This window comes from Nerophis ophidion, linkage group LG02, assembly GCF_033978795.1.
Source record: "Nerophis ophidion isolate RoL-2023_Sa linkage group LG02, RoL_Noph_v1.0, whole genome shotgun sequence".
NCBI lineage: Eukaryota > Metazoa > Chordata > Actinopteri > Syngnathiformes > Syngnathidae > Nerophis > Nerophis ophidion.
In genome coordinates this window covers 18,197,112-18,220,336 of record NC_084612.1, presented here as the reverse complement: position 1 = coordinate 18,220,336, position 23,225 = coordinate 18,197,112, and the positions used below count along the sequence as shown (strand labels likewise).

Genomic DNA, 23,225 nt, shown 5'->3' with positions numbered 1-23,225 from the left:
CACAATCATTGACTAATTTTGTGAATTTGCCTCTTGTTAGTCGATTGTGAGTACAACACGATGAAAACAATATACACAAAAGAATGTATTAGATTACAACAAAATGACAATTAATGTATTACTTTTAACTACACGCAATTATTCAAGAAAAAGGTTATTACTGTTTGACAACAAAAATACAACAAAATAAATGTAATTATGTTGGAAAAACAACTTTAATTAGATTCCTCTACAGAATCTCATCTCTGGTCAACAAAAGCACCTTGGAGATTCTAGCGGGAACTCTCATTCAACCCTTTTTCGATTACGCTTGCACCTCCTGGTACCCCAGCACCTCCAAAACCCTCAAATCTAGACTCCAAACATCCCAGAACAAGCTAGTCAGGTTACTTTTAGACCTCCACCCCAGATCACACCTCACTCCAACCCACTTCTCCAAAGTGGGCTGGCTCAGGGTGGATGGACAGAGTAAAACAACTTGCACTGAGCCTAGTCTATAAAATCCGCTACACCTCCCTGATACCGAAGTACATGTCAAACTACTTCCTTAATGACCGCCATAACCACAACACCAGGGGGAGCTCCACAAACCACGTTAAACCCAGATTCCGATCTAACAAAGGTTTTAACTAATTCTCTTTCTATGCCACATTAATGTGGAATGCACTCCCAACAGGTGTGAAAGTAAGTGCATCTCTATATTCCTTCAAAACCGCTCTAAAACAACACCTCTAGGCAACTTCAACCCTTTACTAATACCCTCCTCCATTCACATCCCATCTCCCCGGATTATAAATAACCTAATGTAAATAATCAAATGTACTTCTAATGTATTTACTTGCTCTTATGCTATCTGAACTCACTATGTTCTCTGCTCGCTGTACATATCCTACTAAGTAAGACCTACACTGTTTCAATGTCCATTTCTCTGTTGATGCAATTGTTGATGACTGAAGTACTGATATCAACCAAAGCTCCTCATCACAACCCCGGGTTGTGAATAATGTAAATAATCCAATGAATATGCTGTGATGATTAACTTGTGTGATGACTGTATTATGCTGATAGTATATATTTGTACCATGAATTGATTAACAAGTTGAAAAACTTATTCGGGTGTTACCATTTAGTGGTTATTGTACGGAATATGTACTGAACTGTGCAATCTACTAATAAAAGTATCAATCAATCAAACTTACATTGCAGGCAGAAACTGCATGGGTGAAAAATAAAGTCAGTCATCACTCTAAGGGTTAAAGACATGAAAGTATCAATCCTAATACCCACCTTGGTATCGATGCTATCGATATTTAAATTGATACGTCCAAGCCTACTTTCTACAGTTGCGCAACCTACAATTACTTTTAAAACACTGTGGCAAATGCAAACGTACCAAAGTGTATTTGTTAAATTACGCAAACATTGATGCTAAGCGTTAACACAGCATGAGGTGACCTGACTGGTCAACCAAGAATATAAACAAGTATGAATGTCGAGTGATTTGCTTATTTCAACACAACATTTAATGTGAATGATGTTATGCATAGTGTGTATGAATGTACAAACGAAGTACAGTGTCAATTTGTTTGAGACGTTTTCATGCCAGCACCAAAATACATACAGTGGGGCAAAAAAGTATTTAGTCAGCCACCGATTGTGCAAGTTCTCCCACTTAAAATGATGACAGAGGTCAGTAATTTTCATCATAGGTACACTTCAACTATGAGAGACAGAATATGAGTTTATACCAAAAAGTTCTATTTTGGTTTCATCTGACCACATGACATTCTCCCAATCCTCTGCTGTATCATCCATGTATCCATTTTGGTATAAACTCAACTCGTCGTGTTTGGAGGAAGAAGAATACTGAGTTGCATCCCAAGAACACCATACCTACTGTGAAGCATGGGGGTGGAAACACCATGCTTTGGGGCTGTTTTTCTGTTAAGGGGACAGGACAATTGATCCGTGTTAAGGAAAGAATGAATGGGGCCATGTATCGTGAGATTTTGAGCCAAAACCTCCTTCCATCAGTGAGAGCTTTGAATGGTTGACCAAATACTTGTTTTCCACCATAATTTACAAATAAATTATTTAAAATTCCTACTATGTGAATTCCTGGATTTTATTTCACACTCGCTCTCTCACAGTTGAAGTGTACCTATGATGAAAATTACAGACCTCTGTCATCATTTTAAGTGGGAGAACTTGCACAATCGGTGACTGACTAAATACTTTTTTGCCCCACTGTATACGGCGCCTTGCAAAAGTACCCCCCCCCTGCTTTTTACCTAATTTTTTAGTAAGTTTGTTGTAAGTGTTTTGCCATCTAAAGTTTATGTGATGGATCTGCACAACATATTACAAGTGTTGTCACCCCTTGAAATTGTTCTGGTGCTATTACCTCCAGATATTTTACTTCGTGTTTCTGCTTTTTTCTGGCTACTCTTCCCTAAAGCCCAGCTCTAGGGAGTGTTTGGCTTATTGCGGTCTTACGAACAAATACTCCAATCTTTGCTGTGGAACTTCGCAGCTCCTTCAGGATTACCTTGGGTCTCTCATCTCTCTGATTAATGCTCTCCTTGCTCGGTCTGTGAGTTTGGGCGGGCGGCCCTGTCCAAGCAGGTTTGTTGTGGTCCCATGTTCTTTCCATTTGAAGATTATGGATTTGATGGTGCTCCGACGGATCATCAAATATTTGGATATCTCTTTATAACCCATTCCTAATTAATTATGGGATTTCTGGAGGTAATATATTGCAATTTAAGGACATCATAGCAAAGCGAGTAAATACATACCGGGTATGTATGTGACTTAAATTATTTTTTTCCATTTACCTTCACCAACTTGAGTTATTTTGTGCAGATTGATCACATGAAAAATTGATTTAAAACATTTTAATTACAGGTTGTAAATAAACAAAATAGCTAAAAAGCCAAGGGGTGAATAATTTCAAAGGCGCTGTAGACTGGACCCCACAGTGCCTGTATCCACCTGCTACTTTGCTACATTAGCTTGGCCGCTATCTTGCAGCATTCATGACCCATTAGTCAACCAGTACATGTCCAGTAAAACACACTGAGTTTACCAACAAATGAACTGGCTCTGTGCAGAGAAATCCAACTATCAGTGTAAAATGACCCAAAGTGGATGAGAGAAACAACAATTAAGACATTGCATCTACAAACCCCGTTTCCATATGAGTTGGGAAATTGTGTTAGATGTAAATATAAACGGAATACAATGATTTGCAAATCATTTTCAACCCATACTCAATTGAATACACTACAAAGAGAACATATTTGATGTTCAAACTCATAAACTATTTTGGTTTTTTTTGCAAATAGTAATTAACTTAGAATTTCATGGCTGCAACACGTGCCAAAGTAGTTGGGAAAGGGCATGTTCACCACTGTGTTTCATCACCTTTTTTTTTAACAACACTCAATAAACTTTTGGGAACTGAGGAGACACATTTTTGAAGCTTATCAGGTGGAATTCTTTCCCATTGTTTTTTTATGTACAGCTTAAGTTGTTCAACTGTCCGGGGTCTCCGTTGTGGTATTTTAGGCTTCATAATGCGCCACACATTTTCAATGGGAGACAGGTCTGGACTACAGGCAAGCCAGTCTAGTACCCGCACTCTTTTACTATGAAGCCACGCTGTTGTAACAAGTGACTTGGCATTGTCTCGCTGAAATAAGCAAGGGCGTCCATGATAACGTTGCTTGGATGGTAACATATGTTGTTTTAAAACCTGTATGTACCTTTCAGCATTAATGGTACCTTCACAGATGTGTAAGTTACCCTTGCCTTGGGGCACTAATACACCCCCATACCATCACAGATGCTGGCTTTTCAACTTTGCACCTAGAACAGTGCTGATGGTTCGTTTCCTCTTTGGTCCGGAGGACACGACGTTCACCGTTTCAAAAAAACTATTTGAAATGTGGATTCGTCGGACCACAGAACACTTTTCCACTTTGCAGCAGTCCATCTTAGATGAGCTCGGGGCCAGCGAAGCCGGCGGCGTTTCTGGGTGTCGTTGATGAATGGCTTTGGCTTTGCATAGTAGTTTTAACTTGCACTTACAGATGTAGCGACAAACTGTAGTTACTGACAGTGGTTTTCTGAAGTGTTCCTGAGCCCATGTGGTGATATCCTTTACATACTGATGTCGCTTTTTGATGCAGTACCGCCTGAGGGAACGAAGGTCTGTTATATCATCGCTTAAGTGCAGTGATTTCTCCAGATTCTCTGAACCTTTTGATGGTATCACGGACCGTAGATGGTAAAATTCCTAAATTCCTTGCAATAGCCCGTTGAGAAATGTTGTTCTTGAACTGTTTGACAATTTGCTCATGCATTTGTTCGCAAAGGGCTGACCGTTTCCCAATCCTTATTTCTGAATGACTGGGCATTTCACGGAAGCTGCTTTTATTGCCAATCATGGTACCCGCCTAATCCCAATTAGCCTGCACACCTGTGGGATGTTCCAAATAACTGTTTGATGAGAATTTCCCAACTTTATCAGTATTTATTGCCACCTTTCCCAACTTCTTTGTCACGTGTTGCTGGCATGAAGTTCCAAAGTTAATGATTATTTGCAAGAAAAAAAAGTGTTTATCAGTTTGAACATAAAATATGTTGTCTTTGTAGCATATTCAACTGAATATGGGTTGAAAATAATTTGCAAATCATTGTATTCTGTTTATATTTACATCTAACACAAATTCCTAACTCATATGGAAACGGGGTTTGTATTAGAGCACATGTCATTGGTTAAAATAACTTGTTGTATAATGTGAGTAGTTTAGCTAGTGTTAATATTTGCACAAAGTGTGTATGCTGAAAACATGTGGTCAGTGACATCATGGCACAGAAGCTCTTCCCTATTCATAATGACTCACTGGTCGTCAGGAAGTTTAGAACCAACCGTGAGTACACAGACCTCTAATTATCTGACTCGGAGCCCCAAGTTTGTATATTTTTATTTACTTCATAGTTAAGAGACTATAGAAGATGACATGTGTGATGTTCAGAGACGCTTTTTGGGTAAGTCACTTATTGTTTATGCCTAAAGTAATTTGAAATCAAACATGGTAGCCAAACATTCTTAAAAAAATAAATCTTGTGTATTAACACAAAGTCTAATGTATGACAACCTGGCTTGTTTTAGCAGCTAAAAACATGTATCTTTTCTATTGTTGGATATTGTATTAAAACGTCACTCATTGTTACTCTAAAGTCAAGTTCTGCATTTTTTAAACTCCAACCACAGACGGTGTGGAAGAACCTTGAAGGCATGTTGCAATAATTGCTGAGCAATGCTTGTCATTGCAGGGCTTTTATGCAAGTGCTTGTGTCTTCTTTTACGTTGCAGGGGTCAGATTTTACCTGCCACGCAGGCTATGAGGCTATGGTGCAACGTTTACGGGATGGAAGACAGATGTGCAAAGATGTGGAAGAACTTTTAAGGATGAGGTACACGATCACAGGAAAACAAATTAACAGAAGTTGATGTATTATTCAAACACAATGATCATTATTGTGGTTGTAGTTTGCAGTTCTGCACTGCATTTTATGGTTTTTAATATAATACTTTGCTGCTGTATTGGCTAATCAAAATATTAAAAAGCGGACACAAAATGTACAAAAATAGACAGTGGGTGCCCTTTCCCAACTACTTTGGCACGTGTTACAGCCATGAAATTCTAAGTTAATTATTATTTGCAAAAAAAAAAAAAAGTTTATGAGTTTGAACATCAAAATACGTTGTCTTTGTAGTGTATTCAACTGAATATGGGTTGAAAAGGATTCACAAATCATTGTATTCCGTTTATATTTACATCTAACACAATTTCCGAACTCATGGAAACGGGTTTTGTAGATGCAATGTCTTAATTTTGCTTTCTCTCATTCACTTTGGGTCCTTTTACAGCGATAGTTGGATTTCTCTCGACAGAACCAGTTCATTTGTTTGTAAACTTAGTGTGTTTTACTGGCCATGTACTGGTTGGGTCATGAAAGCTGCAAGATAGCGGCCAAGCTAATGTAGCAAAGTAGCAGGCGGATACAGGCACAGTGGGGTCCAGTCTACAGCGCGTTGCAAATTATTCACCCCTTGGCTTTTTACCAATTTTGTTTATCTACAACCTGTAATCAAAATGTTTTAAATAATTTTTCATGTAATCAATCTGCACAAAAAATAATTGGGCCAATGTGACTAGTTATGACGCTACACAGATAGATCTGATAACATGAAAAATAGCTCTGATAACTGATTTAAAAAAAACACCCCAATCAGGCTAGAATACCCGTAGTAAAGATGGCGTGTTTGTCCTCCAAGGAGCCACCATACTCGAGAAAACTGGTTTGCAAACGCATAATTAAGTGTGTTAATCCGATTTTTTTTAGAAGGCAAACAAGATTAGAAAGCTTGTTTTGAGCCAAATTATCTGAGAAATCAGACTTATTTAATGCATGGAAACGTACTGACTGGCGAGATACGCCTAGACAGCTGGTGTCGTGCAAGCGTAGATTCCACGACGATCACGTCAGTGGTGTGGAGATGTGATTCCGGACTTTTTGAACAGTTCACTTCTCGCCGGAATATGTCACAAACCAAGACGAGTGCACAAGAAGATGACAGCAGTGCGCCGTAATTGTTCAGTAGAGAGGAGCTGGAACTATTAGACTTAGACAAAGTTTATTGATCTCAAGGGATATTATTTGAATATTATTGTTTTGTTTTGTTTAATTTGTCTGATTTAGATTAACGTTGCACTTTGGGTAATTGGGAATTATTCTTCCTCTTTCAACTCTTCCTGTTGCACTTCACTTTAAAATAAACAAAAACAAAAAAAACACTGCAAACAAGGTGTACAAAGTGCGGCACAGGGGCCATTTTCAGGGCAAAGCTTTCAGTAAAGAAATAATTGGTTATTAATGAGAAGGGCCGCAATCAACAACTATTTTGATAGTCGACTGGTCATCAATTATCTTAACAATTAGTGGACTAATCATATCATGACGTATTAACCTATTCTAATTTAGCCATCTGCTTTTAAATTCATCTTAAGATGTTTTTGGCATATGCTAACTAACAAAGACGACTAATTAATTCAGAAATATTTATTTGTACTGCAACTGTGCAGCTCATGAGGCTGTTACAAAAACAAAAAATGACTTCTAAACGTTTGTTCATTTAAAAGCCAGGACAGGCAAGTGCACACATAAAGAACGTTTTGGGTGTTTTTTCTTTTTTTTATGAAAATAAAAGATTTAAAATCGCTACAATTAAAACGAACTAAAAACACCAACGCTATCAAACTTCCTAAAAAAGAAACAAGCATTTTGTAATGATGTGTTTAAAAAGCTGCACACAGGTGTATTATTGATTATTGAATACAGTAAACCCTGGCATGTTCAGCAATATAATAGACTTTATTCATTCTGAACATTTTATCCATCTAATATATTGTATTCTGGTATTTATTCTTTTACATCGTGGTGCCTAATGTTCGGGTGTCCTTGCCTCACTGTTTCTGTGTGTGTGATTGACGTTTGTGATTGAGCCCTTCTGCTTTGCAATGCTAAACAAGATTGGGATAAATTGTTCCCACACCTGACATGATTTCACCTGCGTTATTGTTGCAAAGTGGCCGTGCTGATTGGCTTCATTTTGGAAAAACACGAGCGATGACGTCAACGACTATTGTCGACAAATTGTGGGTGACAAATTTCAATGTCAATATTGACGAATCGATGCACCCTAAAATGAGTTTATTATTAATTTAAAAAAAAACATATTTTATATCTTATAGTAAAGTATACTGACCTTTGTTGGATTAGTTCATGTATTAATTTGATGCACAAAATGTATAAAAGTGGCCCCCCCATATTGTGTTTTGCATTTTGTTCCCTTACTGTACTTAAAATGAACATAAAAAGTTTTCCTTCATGTTATTTTTCAAATATAGATTGGAAGTGGGTCTTAAATTTTTTTCATAATGCTTTTAAAGAAGCTTTTAAAATTCTTACATTCAAGCTGCTGAAACCTGCAGAGACCCTGACCACAAAATAAGTAGTCCAAGTGTGTTTGATTTGCGTCAGATTGACATGGGATACTGAATACAAAGTACAAACCCCTTTTTCATATGAGTTGGGAAATTGTGTTGGATGAAAATATAAACGGAATACAATGATTTGCAAATCATTTTCAACCCATATTCAGTTGAATATGCTACAAAGACAACATATTCGATGTTCAAACTGATAAACATTTTTTTTTTGCAAATAATCATTAGCTTTAGAATTTGATGCCAGCAACATGTGACAAAGGAGTTGGGAAAGGTGGCAATAAACACTGATAAAGTTTTGGACTGCTCATCAAACACTTATATGGAACATCCCGCAGGTGTGCAGGCTAATTGGGAAAAGTTGGGTGCCATAATTGGGTATAAAAGCAGCTTCCATGAAATGCTAAGTAATTCAAAAACAAGGATGGGGTGAGGGTCACCCCTTTGTAAGCAAATTGTCGAACAGTTTTAGAACAACATTTCTCAACGAGCTATTGCAAGGAATTTAGGGATTTTACCATCTGTGATCCGTAAAATCATCAAAAAGTTCAGAGAATCTGGAGAAATCACTGCACGTAAGCAATGATATTATGGACTTTTGATCCCTCAGGCGGTACTGCATCAAAAACCGACATCAGTGTGTAAATGATATCACCACACGGGCTCAGGAACACTTCAGAAAACCACTGTCAGTAATTACAGTTGGTCGCTACGTCTGTAAGTGCAAGTTAAAACTCTACTATGCAAAGCCAAACCCATTTATCAACAATATCCTATAACGCCGCCGGATTGGCTGGGCCCGAGCTCATCTGTGATGGACTGATGCAAAGTGAAAAGGTGTTTTGTGGTCTGACGAGTCCACATTTCAAATTATATTTGGAAACAGAGTATGTGGTGTCCTCCAGAACAAAGACGAAAATAACCATTCAGATTGTTATAGGCGCAAAGTTCAAAAGCCAGCATCTGTGTTGGTATGGGGGTGTATTAGTGCCCAAGGCATTGGTAACTTGCACATCTGTGAAGGCACCATTAATGCTGAAAGGTCCATACAGGTTTTGGAGCAACATATGTTGTCATCCAAGCAACGTTATCATAGACGCCCCTGCTTATTTCAGCAGGACAAATGTTACAACAGCGTGGCTTCGTAAAAAAAAGAGTGTGGGTACTTTCTTGGCCCGCCTGCAGTCCAGACCTGTCCCCCATCAAAAATGTGTGGTCCACTATGAAGCGTAAAATACAACCCCGGAATGTTGAACGACTGAAGCTCTACATAAAAAAAGAATGGGAAAGAATTCCACGTTCAAAGCTTCAACAACTAGTTTCCTCAGTTCCCAAACGTTTATTGAGTGTTGTTAAAAGAAAAGGTGATGTAACACAGTGGTGAACATGCCCTTTCCCAATTACTTTGGCACGTGTTGCAGCCATGAAATTCTAAGTTAAGTATTATTTGCACAAAAAAAATTGCATTTATGAATTTGAACATCAAATATCCTGTCTTTGTAGTGCATTCTATTGAATATCGGTTGAAAAATATTTGCAAATCATTGTATTTCGTTTATATTTACATCTAACACAATTTCGCAACTCATATGGAAACAGGGTTTGTACATCGGGCAACACCCAAGCCTGCAATATCAGATGTGGAAAAAGTTGCATCTGCACACATGTAATAAATACCTGTAGAAAAGTAGCAATTAAAATATTAACACTGTATATGCTGAATTTTCGGAGAGCTCTTGCATTGGATATCATTATTTTGTACATGTTTTTACTATTGTTTTTTCACAGTCCCATTTCAGGATGTTAAATTCCTCTGTATTTCACAGGGCAGCAGCAGAGGAAAAGTATGGCAGGGAAATGGTGACCATTGCCCGTAAAGCTGGAGGACACGCAGAAATAAGGTTGATTGATTTCGGAAACATTTACAAAACATAAAAGTATTTTGATCTGTGACAACTAACTTTAAATATACCGACTGCAGCACTTTGAAAGCTTCCTTCCAACAATTAAAAACACGTAAGTCCACCAAACCAATGAATGCTGTGATTTCTCAAATAGTGGCCTCTACTCTATTAGATGCAGTGCCTCTGTCAATTATCCACTTGAAGAAACAAATGCAGCCTTATTCTTTTCAAGAAAAACTGAATACCGATAATAACCTTCGTCAGCCATGTTTTCATCAAGCGCTACAGTTACGTTGTGTTCACCACGGCCGTAATTGTTAGCACTCCTACAACGGATGTGTCGGCACGTAGAATAGATTTAAGAAATACAGTACCTGAAAAAAGTGAATACACCTATCACATTCCAGCAACCTCGTGTTATTGCAATATATCTTCTCAAGTCACACACAATACTATGAAAGGTTAACGGATGCTAATTTGAAACAAAACATCAGAATGATTTATGTCTCCTTTGATAATCTATGCCACATGATGAAGTGTGTTGCCATAGTGCTTTACAAACTTACAATTTGCTGTACTTTGACTACTCAAAATCCAAGTTTCTCATTAAGAGTACTGAGCCTTGACAATACATAAAAAATGCATGTATTCTTACAAATACTATTGGGACTGGGGGACTGGAAAACCAGGCTAAAAATGAGACACATTGAGCAAGACAACATGCTAAAATAGCTTGAAAACAACACAATAATAAGTGCTTAAAGGCCTACTGAAACCCACTACTACCCACCACGCAGTCTGATAGTTTATATATCAATGATGAAATCTTAACATTGTAACACATGCCAATACGGCCTTTTTAGTTTACTAAATTGCAATTTTAAATTTCCCGCGAAGTTTCTTGTTGAAAACGTCGTGGAATGATGTCGCGTGCGCGTGATGTCCCGGACTGTCAGGAAATATTAGCGCAGCACTATTTGCGGCTAAAAGTTGTTTCTTTTCATCGCGCAATTAAACAGTATTCTGGACATCTGTGTTACTGAATCTTTTGCAAGTTGTTCAATTAATATTGGAGAAGTCAAAGTAGAAAGATGGAGTTGGGAAGCTTTAGCCTTTAGCCACACAAACACACGGGGATTCCTTGTTTAAAATTCCCGGAGGTGAAGCTTTACAATGGATCAGAGCGGTCAAGCGAACATAGTTCCCGACCACTTGTCAGCAGGTTTCGGTGAGAAAATTGAGTTAAAAAGTCGCCTCTTACCGGAAATCTGTGGAGATTGCGCATTTCCTTATATCTGCTGTCGACTTCCCTCAGACACTGGCCTCAAGACACCCGTGGACACACCCCTCCGACTATCAGGTACTATTTAATCTCACTAAAACATTAGCAACACAATAGAAAGATAAGGGATTTACCAGAATTATCCTAGTAAATGTGTCTAAAAACATCTGAATCCGTCCCAATGCTATCGCCTTTTTTTTTTAACTTTATTTATTTTATTCAAATTTTTTTCTAGTCCTTCGCTATCAATATCATCATCCACAAATCTTTCATCCTTGCTCAAATTAATGGGGAAATTGTCGTTTTCTCGGTCCGAATAGCTCTTACTGCTGGAGGCTCCCATTATAAACAATGTGAGGATGTGAGGAGCCATCAACATGTGACGTCATCGTCTGCGACTTCCGGTAAAGACAAGGCTTTTTTATCAGCACCAAAAGTTGTGAACTTTATCGTCGATGTTCTCTACTAAATTCTTTCAGCAAAAATATGGCAATATCGCGAAATGATCAAGTATGACACATAGAATGGACCTGCTCTCCCCGTTTAAAATAAGAAAATCTCATTTCAGTAGGCCTTTAATTCACTTTAACAGAAGTGTGTATGGAACTGCATCAGAGGGTAATGTTAGCAGTTATTAAAAGTGAATTACCAAGTAGATTAATAAGAACCTAGAGAGAAAATACCATAACAACTACTACACAAGCAAGAGAACCGGAGGTACACATAAAGGGTCGGTGTATCGATCCATATTTCTAGCTGCAGTATCATTACCAAAAGTAGTGACAGTAAGGTATATGATCGATACAAGTGATTAGATCGTTATTTTATTTTCACATAATTTGTTTTTTTGTCGTTTATTTATATTGTTTACCAATTCAGGGAATTCCATCCATCCATCCATTTTCTACCGCTTATTCCCTTCTGGGTTGCAGGGGGCGCTGCAGCCTAGTTCAGCTACAATTGGGCAGAAGGCGGGGTACGCCCTGAACAAGTCACCACCTCATCGCAGGGCCAACACATACAGTTTAGACAGACAACATTCACACTCACATTCACACACTAGGGCCTAAATTGCTTCCTGCAAATAGAAGGACTTTTGAGGGGAAAAACTAATTGAGTAGTATGGTAGTTTTTGTTTTTGTTTAGTAATCTTGTACTATCACTTTATTTTGCTTAAACAACTGTATGTAGTAAAAGAAAATAATGAAATAGTTTGGATATTTAATTCATAATGCTACAATGCCTTACTTTGTTTTCTGCTGCTTATAAATGGGATTAAAACCTGAAAAGTAAAATAATTAAGTGATCTTAGATATTTTAAATGGGCCATGTTTTGCAAAACCAACTTTTATTACCCATTGGTAACTGCTGTTGTGTGTTTACAATCTGCTTAAGTCCAGAAAATTTGAAATTAAACTGTGGAGGCGTTGCGGGGATTTTTATAAAGCAATTGTGCAATCCCTCGTACTTCCATGAAACAAAAATTTTGGAATTTGCCCATTTGGTGACGTTTTACCAGGTGTGGCATCAGCAGATTATCCATATATCATAGACATTTACCCGAATAAATTTTTAGTCTGACCCTGTAGTCACATGCACACGCACCCTCCGCTGTTGCAATTTCTCAGACAAAGTAGCATATAGTTCAAACTTAATCCGTCAGCATATGGAGGCGCTAAAAACTACATCAAAGCCAGCCAGGAGAAGACACTGTCACAATGGAGACATGTAAATAAAACTGCCTACAAAACAGAGCATCCTAAAGAGACGGTCACAAAGTGGCTTGAAGATGGTCTGTAAAACATAATCTATGCAAAATTGTGACCAAACAATTTTCAAAAACACCATGACATGTTTTGCAGACCACAAGAAAGTATTTTAAATGTAAGGGAAAACATAATATGACACATATAAGTAAAAAGTATTGGTATGGCCAGTACTGTCCTTGGCTGTAACAACATAATATTGAATCAAAGCACAAATGTATTTCCAAAAAATACAGTGATTTATGGTTCCCTTTTCAGATCATATATTCAATAGCACTATCCAGAAATACATTGAATCATCCACAGTAGAGATGTCCGATAATATCGGCAGGCTGATATTATCAGACATCTCTACTGTGATCTGTATCGGCCTGCCGATATTATCGGCCGATAAATGCTTTAAAATTCAATATCAGAAATTATCGGTATCGGTTTCAATAAGTAAAATGAATGACATTTTAAAACGCCGTAGTACAGAGCAGTTGCGTCTCCCAGTCAGCAGCTCCTCTCCTCTCCAATACACAACACAGGAGTTGAAGCATGACTGCAGCATGAGAGGTTTACTGGCGACGCTTGATGACCTCATTAAACCGCCGCGAGCGTAGCATAACAACAACAAGAGTGTGTTGTTGCCGGTGCTGTAGCCATGGCTAACAAGTGAGCTCACTCGGTGGCTGACTAACGACACCATGTCTATGCTTTAAAGTGTGTCTGACGGATAAAAAAGTGGCAATTTGGAATGACTGCAAAAAGTTAGTTATGCGAGAAGGAACAAAGAAGTCTTCCTTTAATACGAGCAATTTGATCTCCCACCTCCTCAAGAACCATAAGGAGATACACGATGAATACAAGCAGAAGATGGATCAAAAGCAAACACCGAAAAAAAGTAGTACCACACAGTTGTCGCTTAAAAAAAATACGACAAAAATCAGCCCAGGGTGAAAGCCCAAGTTGTGGCCTGTCTCAACGCAGCATTTCAGAAGCTACTGCTGACTGGTAGGCCACTTCAAGCACTCACCACTCGCTTCCAGCACATTTGTGCAGGACAGATTGAGCCCAGTTTATAATTCCCTGTTATACATTATGCCACGCAGTCTTGCTCTAAATGAGGACTACGTTATTGTTTACTTTATTACTCTAGTATACTCTGGACTAAAGCTGTGTGCCTTCATTGTTTTTTTAGCTGTTGTTTTGAGGCAAGTTTTTAAAAAAAAAGCACTTTGTGAAAGTCAAAGTGTAGTATTTCACATAGTTGTGGTGGGTATCAGGATCATCTCAGGGAGAGCATGTCCCAAATTCAAAGCTGTTATTCTGAGGCATGTTAAAAAAAATTATTCACTTCAATAATAAATATAGCAGTGCCATGTTGGCACTTTTTCCCATAACATGAGTTGATTTATTTTGGAAAACCTTGTTACATTGTTTAATGCATCCAGCGGAGCATCACAACAAAATCAAGCATAATAATCTGTTAATTCCCCGACTGTATATATCGGTACCGGTTGATATCGGAATCTGTAATTACGATTTGGACAATATCGGAATATCGGATATCGGCAAAAAAGCCATTATCGGACATCTCTAATTCACAGTAAATACATGTTATCTGTATCGGCTGATCTCACTTATGGATGATCGGTTTTGCATCATAAAAACCCCGCTCAAGACACGCCAACATTGAGGGTAAGGACATAGTCCAGTGTCTCAGTCAGAAAAAACTCAAACAACACGGTACTCTGTAAACTAGAAAATCAAAAAATACTTTTCACAGCAGCACCACTGTAATGCACCAGCACTTAAAAGGGTTGCATTAAGGGTGATTCTCCGGGATGACGGGGGAAGTAAAACAGATCTGTGAGTAATTTACTTTTGGATCCTAAACCAAACGACATGTATTAAAAGTTTCTAGACACAAAACATATTTTTAGAGAATTGCTTTGTGCAATTTATTGCACTACTACACTTAAAATATGTTAGTTACAAAAATAAACTAAATATACAGATTAAATGAATAAATAATCAATTGATTAATCAATTCAAGAAACGATAGTTTGGTGCAGCCCTAATTAAAAGGTTGCTGAAATGTGTAGGATTTTTATTGTACATAATATAATATGCTTTATCTAGACTTTATTTAAACAATTCAATGTGAGAAAATGTTTTTATTACTATGTCTGTTGTATTTAGTGCACATGACAATGCAGAAACGGTTACTTCCACCTCTAACTGTAGGTACAGAGAACAACTCGAGAAACTGCTATGATGAGTCAGTTACACGTTATATTCCATGCAGACTTCTACTTCTACAATATAAAAGTAGACATTCTTCAATAAACATTCAACACACACGGCAGCACATTTATACGGTAGCAATAAAAACCTCCACTCAAAAAAACACTTTACTGTTAATCAAAGAAGGCGTCTGGTACTCAATAAGTGGCCACTTTTTGAGAAAATACACCAGCAAAGCTTGTTTAGTCTCATTTTGCTTCAGAACCTGCTCTGTTACAAACAGTATGTGATCTTTTTGGCTGCAGAAATTGAGAACATGGGACATTTTCATATCCAAATGTCTGAGGCAATGAAAGAGGAAGTGAAAAAGATTGAGGCATTCAGAGAGCGACAAAAAGAGCAGAGAAAAAAGGTTTTTGACCATAACTTATGTGATCTGGCACCGTTATTAATATCGTTAAGCGCTTCAATGTTTCTCCTCACAGTTTGAAAGCATCATGGAGAAGTTGCAGAAGAAAAAGGTGTCCATGTTCAAGAAAACAATGGAGGTAATAAGAACACAAATAGAATTGATATTCATTCAACATTTGTTATGTATCAAAACATTCAATTTTTTCCCTCATAAAAATTCAGTAGTCAAATATTTGATGTGAAGTCGTTGGAGCCTTAAAAAGGTCAATAATTTACAACAATGGTGATTTTGATTCACAATAACTGTTTGAGCAGTAACCGTTTTTAATAAGTAATATTATAAGACCCTTATATACTAGATCAGGGGTCGGCAACCTTTACCACTCAGAGAGCCATTTTGACCCGTTTCACAAAATAAAGAAAACTATGGGAGCCACAAGTCTCTTTTGAAATTCAAAATGAAATAACACAGCGTACAAAGGTTTTTTGTTGCTTTGTGCTATGTATTAACCAGGGGTCTCAGACACGCGGCCCGCACCTAATATGAAAATGTAATATTAGTGCGGCCCGCGAGTTTTATTTGAATGCCCTTGACAACATCACATTTGCCAACCATCTCAATTTTTCCGGGAGACTACCGAGTTTCAGAGCAATTGTTCTCTCGACTGGTTTTCACCCAAACAACAATAATAAGGGCGTGCTATGATGACAATGCATTTAGCGCCCTCTACAATCGCAACAAACAGCTCACCAGCCCATTCTTATGTTGTATGAGGCTTCTGCAGACACACATAAGCGACTGCAAGGCATACTTGGTCAACAGCCATACAGGTTACACTGAGGGTTGTGATATAAACCAGTGGTTCTCAACCTTTTTTCAGTGATGTACCCCATGTGAAAATGTTTTCAATTCAAGTACCCCCTAATCAGAGGAAAGCATTTTTGGTTGAAAAAAAGGGATAAAGAAGTAAAATACAGCTCTATGTCATCAGTTTCTGATTCATCAAATTATATAACAGTGCAAAAATATTGCTCATTTGTAGTGGTCTTTCTTGAACTATTTGGAAAAAAAGATATAAAAATAACTAAAAACTTGTTGAAAAATAAACAAGTGATTGAATTATAAATAAAGATTTCAAGTAATCATCAACTTAAAGTGCCCTCTTTGGGGATTGTAATACAGATCCATCTGGATTCATGAACTTAATTCTAAACATTTCTTCACAAAAAAAGAAATCTTTATTGTCAATATTTATAGAACATGTCCACAAAAAATCTAGCTGTCAACACTGAATATTGCATTGTTGCATTTCTTTTCAGTTTATGAACTTGCATTCATATTTTGTTGACGTATTATTCAATGAATATATTTATAATGGATTTTTGAATTGTTGCTATTTTTAGAATATTTTAAAAACTCTCACGTACCCCTTGGCATACCTTCAAGTACCCCCAGGGGTACGCGCACCCCCATTTGAGAACCACTGATATAAACAACTTTAGCACTCTTACTAATACGCGCCACACTGTGAATGGTCCCACTCATAAAAGTATTAAGAGAAAGTCATATATATCACTTATTTTTTTACTTTGAATTAGGGCTGGGCGATATACTCGATATATCGATATACTCTATATATCGCGGGTTTGTCTATGTGCGATATAGAAAATGACTATATCGTGATATTCGAGTATACCTTCTCACGCAGTTGCTTTTAGCTGCGGGCGTCACACTGCAGGCGTTTCCCACTCTTTCTTGTCTTTCCTTCTCACAGAGACATAAAACAAGCGCACCTTCTTACATACGTCACGTGTGCAAAATCTAACGCTCCAGCGTAGCAGAGAGGAAGCGACATAGTAACGTTAGTTGTGATGCTAGCGGTGCGGTGCGGGTGGTAATACGAGAGAGAGAAGGTGCGAATCTGGTAACAAATGGAGGAAGAATTAATTCCCAAGAAAAACAGCACGGGGTCCATCGTCTGGCGGTGGTTCGGCTTCATGAGGGAATATGTTGACCATTTATGCGGCAAAAGCGTTTCTACAAAAAGTAGCACCATGTAGCATTACTTGAAAAGTCACCCGCAAGAGAATGAAGAGTGCTTGAAACTCTGCATGTCAAAATCTCCGGCCGGTGCCACACCCACAAAATGCAGAGGCAACCATTTCCAGCTCAACACCGTATGAAAAAAAAAATCAACAACAAACGTCCGCAGTAACCTATCACGTAGTGAAGGACATACACTATTTGATTTGATTGATTGTGGGGCGGTATAGCTCGGTTGGTAGAGTGGCCGTGCCAGCAACTTGAGGGTTGCAGGTTCGATTCCCGCTTCTGCCATCCTAGTCACTGCCGCTGTGTCCTTGGGCAAGACACTTTACCCACGTGCTCCCAGCGCCACCCACACTGGTTTAAATGTAATTTAGATATTGGGTTTCACTATGTAAAGCGCTTTGAGTCACTAGAGAAAAGCGCTATATAAATATAATTCACGTCACGATTTGATATTATCCAGCTCATTTTTATTTGACAGTTATTGAAGTATCTTGTGTGACATCATGCACAAAAGTGCACTTTTTTGTTTTTAACTATTGTAGTGGCGTTCTGTACAAAAAGTACACTGTAATTTAGTGTACTGTTTAATAAATACAGTTTTGGCCAATTGACTTAGTTGTGATTTCCCTCTGTGCATGAAAGTTTAAAATGAGCATATTTTAATGCAGTATGAACAAGATTGTTTTAATGTAGACACAAAACAATCATACTGGTGTGATTATATACATCAAGTTTTCATTCAAGGCTAAGGCAAACTATCGAGATATATATCGTGTATCGTGACATGGCCTAAAAATATCAAGATATTAATAAAAGGCCATTTCGCCCAGCCCTAATTTGAATGCTTAAATCTCTAGACCAACTCTATATCTATCTGTTTGTATTAGGTTGTTTTTAATCTTTTTTTTGTTGTTGTATTTTGCTTGCCCTTTTTGTCAAAGAAAACACTGTTTCTTCTTTAAGAGCAAACCATTAACACTATCAATGTAAAAATAACAATAGAACAATATCAATAGAAAAACTACAACAATGAGTTGACACACAGACTCTGTCTTTGGATGTTCTCATTCATCAGGTTGTTTTTCTCATTCAACTGATCAGTTGTCTTAGAAGACATTTGGCCTCTCATCTGAGTAGTTTTCATCAGTCAATGCTCATAGACTGACTTTGGTGCCAAGGTCCTAACTATTTATTCTCTAATATGGGGAGGAGTCTATGCACAGAAATGAATATTTCTATTATTTTGTCCTGTAAAAAAGAATGTGGTCAATTTGATTATAACAATAGAATTGAATCATTCATACACCGTATCAAATCTTATCGAATCGTACATACACTAAATCGAATCGCATTGTTCTGATTTATAAATAAATCATTTTTTAATCACATCGTAACCATCCATCCATCCATTTTCTACCGCTTATTCCCTTTTGGGGTCGCGGGGGGCGCTGGCGCCTATCTCAGCTACAATCGGGCGGAAGGCGGGGTACACCCTGGACAAGTCGCCACCCCATATATGGAAATGTGAACCGTATCGTCCAAAACAAAGAGATTTACATCCCTTGAAGAGATAATAGAAATGTAATCATTTAGCACACACAGTGTGATTTATCAAGACTGAAAATGTTCTGTGGTCGCTGTTTTGGGTTATATTCAGTATAATAAATTTGGAAAGAATGTGCAAACTGGCAGTTGCGCAGAAATAGCTGTGTGATATGTGAGCTGTACAGCTAGGCCCTAAATGCTTGTCAACATATATGGACTGTCAAACATTTTTAAAAATTGACATATCGTCTATTTAGAAATATCATTTAATAATTGGGCTGATTAAGGTGCTGATTAAAACAAATTAAACTAATGCGTTTAGGTGTCTCGACGTTTTTTAATTTTTTTTCAAATGAAGAACAGTATGTTTATTCCTACATATTAAAAAATATTTTTGCAATATACATTGTTTTGCATCTGGAATGTTTCAACACACATTTGCAGTTAGTGGCAGCATCTCCTAGGTCGTACTTTCAGAGCACTAAAAAACCTGGGTTCCATTGGATATGTGTTGCAAGACTGCTTTTAAAGTTTGCGCACGCTTTTTAGCGTGTGGTATTTGGATGTTAGTAGATCAGGCCCCAGATCTGGAACTTAATTGCATAGTTCTAGACATACACCGCACACACACTGTAATTAACATATATTGATGTATCTTACCTATTTAAAGATATCTGTTAAATATGTGTTGGCCCTGCGATGAGGTGGAAACTTGTCCAGGGTGTGCACCGCCTTCCGCCCATGTGCAGCTGGGATAGGCTCCAGCACCCCCCACGACTCCATAAGGGACAAGCGGTAGGAAAAATGGATCGATGGATGGATGTTAAACAGTTTTAAGTGATTTAGGCTGTGAAAAATTGGACAGGACTGCTGTCAGTCAAATTAAATCTCGCAAAGTGGCAAAGTACAAATACTTTGACACTGTACTTAAAAATATATTTTACATATCTTCATGGCAATGGTGATGTTTAACAAGCTTTCCCACTGTTAGCTAGCAATGCTAAATTTTACCCAAAGTTCTCACACACACATTAGATTCACTACAGAAAATAAAGACAGGAATTGTACTATAATTGTCAGAGTATCCCATCAACACCCAAAACGTTCATCATGAACAACATTTTATCATGAACGTCTTTTCTTACCTTTGCATCAAATTTTTGGGACGGTCGAACTTCCAATTGGACGCGTTACTAAATAATGTGTCTATTTTTAAAAAGGCATAACTCGGCCAGAACGAAAACCTGAAGGATACCATTTCCGGTTCGCGCGTATACATAAAAATAACAGCACTACTTCATAAAATGGTGATAAAAAATGAACGACATTCATAAATACTACATTATTATATTGTTGTTCTATATTTGAATTTAATTAAACAAAAAAATGACAAATCTTTTTTTTTTAGTGACTCTGCTCCATTTTTATGTACTAAATTTAGTACAATTTAAGGTATATCTGAAAACCTTAAATTACACGATTGTAATGTACTCAGAATCATTGCTTTCATGGTGTTTCCCACTATCTAAAATAAAAGCTAAATATGTATACTTTTTCAGCATTTTTCTCCTGGTCCTTTCCTTCTTTTTATAGTCAAAGAAGATCTATGAGGTGCGATGCAAGGAGGCGGATGAGGCTGAGCATACAACAAAGACAGCCATTGCAGCCAAACAAGGAGAAAAGGTACAATGAGTGTAAAATTATTTTAATCAAAAGATAACCCAAATAACTTTTCTTCAGATAAAAAGATTGAAACTCTCATTCTACTGGTGTATGAATGTTATTGTAAACCCAATATATTTCACAAATATTAACTTTTAAACAATAGTTAATCATTTTACCGCAAATAATATATTTTTGCTTGTAATGGGTGAATATGTCTTACTGCAGTTGCCGTGGCAACCGCTGATCAGATGCTGTTGTGGTATATAATATGCTAAACATACAGTTGTGCTTATAAGTTTACATACCCTGGGAGAATTTATGATTTCTTGGCTGAGTCGCCAGAAGAAAGACATTTTTCTCTCAAAGTACCCCACCTACATTACGCCAAACAGCACAGAGACAAGCCTCAAAACTTCTGGAACTAAGTAATTTGGAGTGATGAGACAAAAATTGAACTTTTTGACCAGTCGACCATGCAGCCCATTTTTCTTCAAGTGCCTCCTTATTGTGCATCTTGAAACAGCCACACCACAATTTTTTAGAGTCCTGTATTTCAGCTGAAGTTATCTGTGGATTTTTCTCTGCATCTCGAACAATTTTCCTGGCAGTTGTGGCTGTATCCCTCATTTTCCACTTCCTAGAGGGGAACATTATTACCAAACCTATAAAAGCGTCAATATATACCTTGATGTTGCAGAAAAAATGTATTTTTTTAACCGATTTCCGAACTCTAAATGGGTGAATTTTGGCGAATTAAACGCCTTTCTGTTTATCGGTCTTGTACCGATGACGTCAGAACGTGACGTCACCGAGGTAATACACCCGGCATTTTCATTTTCAAAACATTACAAACACCGGGTCTCAGCTCTGTTATTTTCCGTTTTTTCGACTATTTTTTGGAACCTTGGAGACATCATGCCTCGTCGGTGTGTTGTCGGAGGGTGTAACAACACTAACAGGGATTCAAGTTGCACAACAGGCAAAAAATCTGCCGCCAGACCCCCATTGAATGTGCCAGAGTGTCTGCACATTTTACCGACGATGCTAAGGCAGACATGGCACAGAGATGTATTGATAACCTGCAGATGCATTTGCAACGATTAAGTCAACGAAATCACAAAGGTGAGTTTTGTTGATGTTGTTGACTTATGTGCTAATCAGACATATTTGGTCACAGCATGACTGCCAGCTAATCGATGCTAACATGCTACGCTAATTGATGCTAACAAGCTATTTACGCTAGCTGTATGTACATTTGAAACTAGATACCCACATTTAATGCGAAACAAACACTTACCAATCGACATATTTAAGTTGCTCCAATGTCACAAGATGCGAAAGTCCTGATCGTTTGGTCCGCACATTTTACCGGCGATGCTAATAAGGAACCATGCTATGGGCCACTTCATTAGGTACACCCATGCTATGGCCGAATAGCGTCAATAGCTAATGCTCAATAACTTCAGTTTCCTCTTCAATTTTGTTTTCGCTATCTGCCTCCATACTCCGACCACGTTTCAATACATGCGTAATCTGTTGAATCGCTTAAGCCGCTGAAATCCGAGTCTGAATCCGAGCTAATGTCGCTATATCTTGCTGTGGTAACCGCCATGTTGTTTGTATTGGCAGCACTGTATGACATCACAGGGAAATGGACAAATAGCGAAAATCAAGAACTTTAAAGCTTTTTTTTAGGGATATTCCGGGAGGTGTAAAATTTTGAAAAAAAATTCAAAAAATAAAACAAGCCACTGGGAACTGATTTTTATTGTTTTTAACCCTTTTGAAATTGTGATAATGTTGTTTTAACACTGCTGATTGGCATTCTCAATTCCTTGAAAAGCTTTTCATACCCCTTTCCTGTTTAATGCAGTTCAATTACCTTTTCTCGCAGATCCTTTGACAATTCTTTTGCCTTCCCCATGACTCAGAATGCAGAAACATCTGTGCAGAAAGATGCAATGGTCTGGCAGAAGCCCAGAAACTCACTGACCTTTTATACACACACATTAATTACAAACAAACAGGCCACAGGTGAGGACTGGAAACGTGGTTAGCCATTCAAACCTGTTTGTGTCAACTTTTGTGAATGTCATCAAATCAAAGTCACTGGGGGTATGTGAACTTTTGATCAGGGTCATTTGGGTACTTTCTTTTGTCATTTTGATTTAAAAAGAGTGAACAGTTGTTTGCAAATAAATAGCATCACACAACCATCAAACATGAGTGGAAGAAAGGTTTTTGTGTTATCAGTCATATTCTCTGAAAAATGGCTAAGAAATCATA

The 23,225-nt window shown here is 37.7% G+C and overlaps 1 protein-coding gene across 1 annotated transcript in view; it reads left to right on the top strand.

Annotated features, from left to right (window-relative positions):
• The first annotated feature begins 4,905 nt into the window (after window positions 1-4,905).
• The window catches only part of LOC133537478 (proline-serine-threonine phosphatase-interacting protein 1-like), a 32,097-nt gene continuing 13,777 nt past the window's right edge, over window positions 4,906-23,225 (top strand). The window contains exons 1-7 of the mRNA XM_061878532.1: window positions 4,906-5,055; window positions 5,384-5,484; window positions 9,908-9,982; window positions 10,063-10,097; window positions 15,571-15,677; window positions 15,751-15,813; window positions 20,868-20,957. Of these exons, the coding sequence (XP_061734516.1) occupies window positions 5,023-5,055; window positions 5,384-5,484; window positions 9,908-9,982; window positions 10,063-10,097; window positions 15,571-15,677; window positions 15,751-15,813; window positions 20,868-20,957 (504 nt within the window). The 5' untranslated portion in view covers window positions 4,906-5,022. The remainder of the gene's footprint in view (window positions 5,056-5,383; window positions 5,485-9,907; window positions 9,983-10,062; window positions 10,098-15,570; window positions 15,678-15,750; window positions 15,814-20,867; window positions 20,958-23,225) is intronic.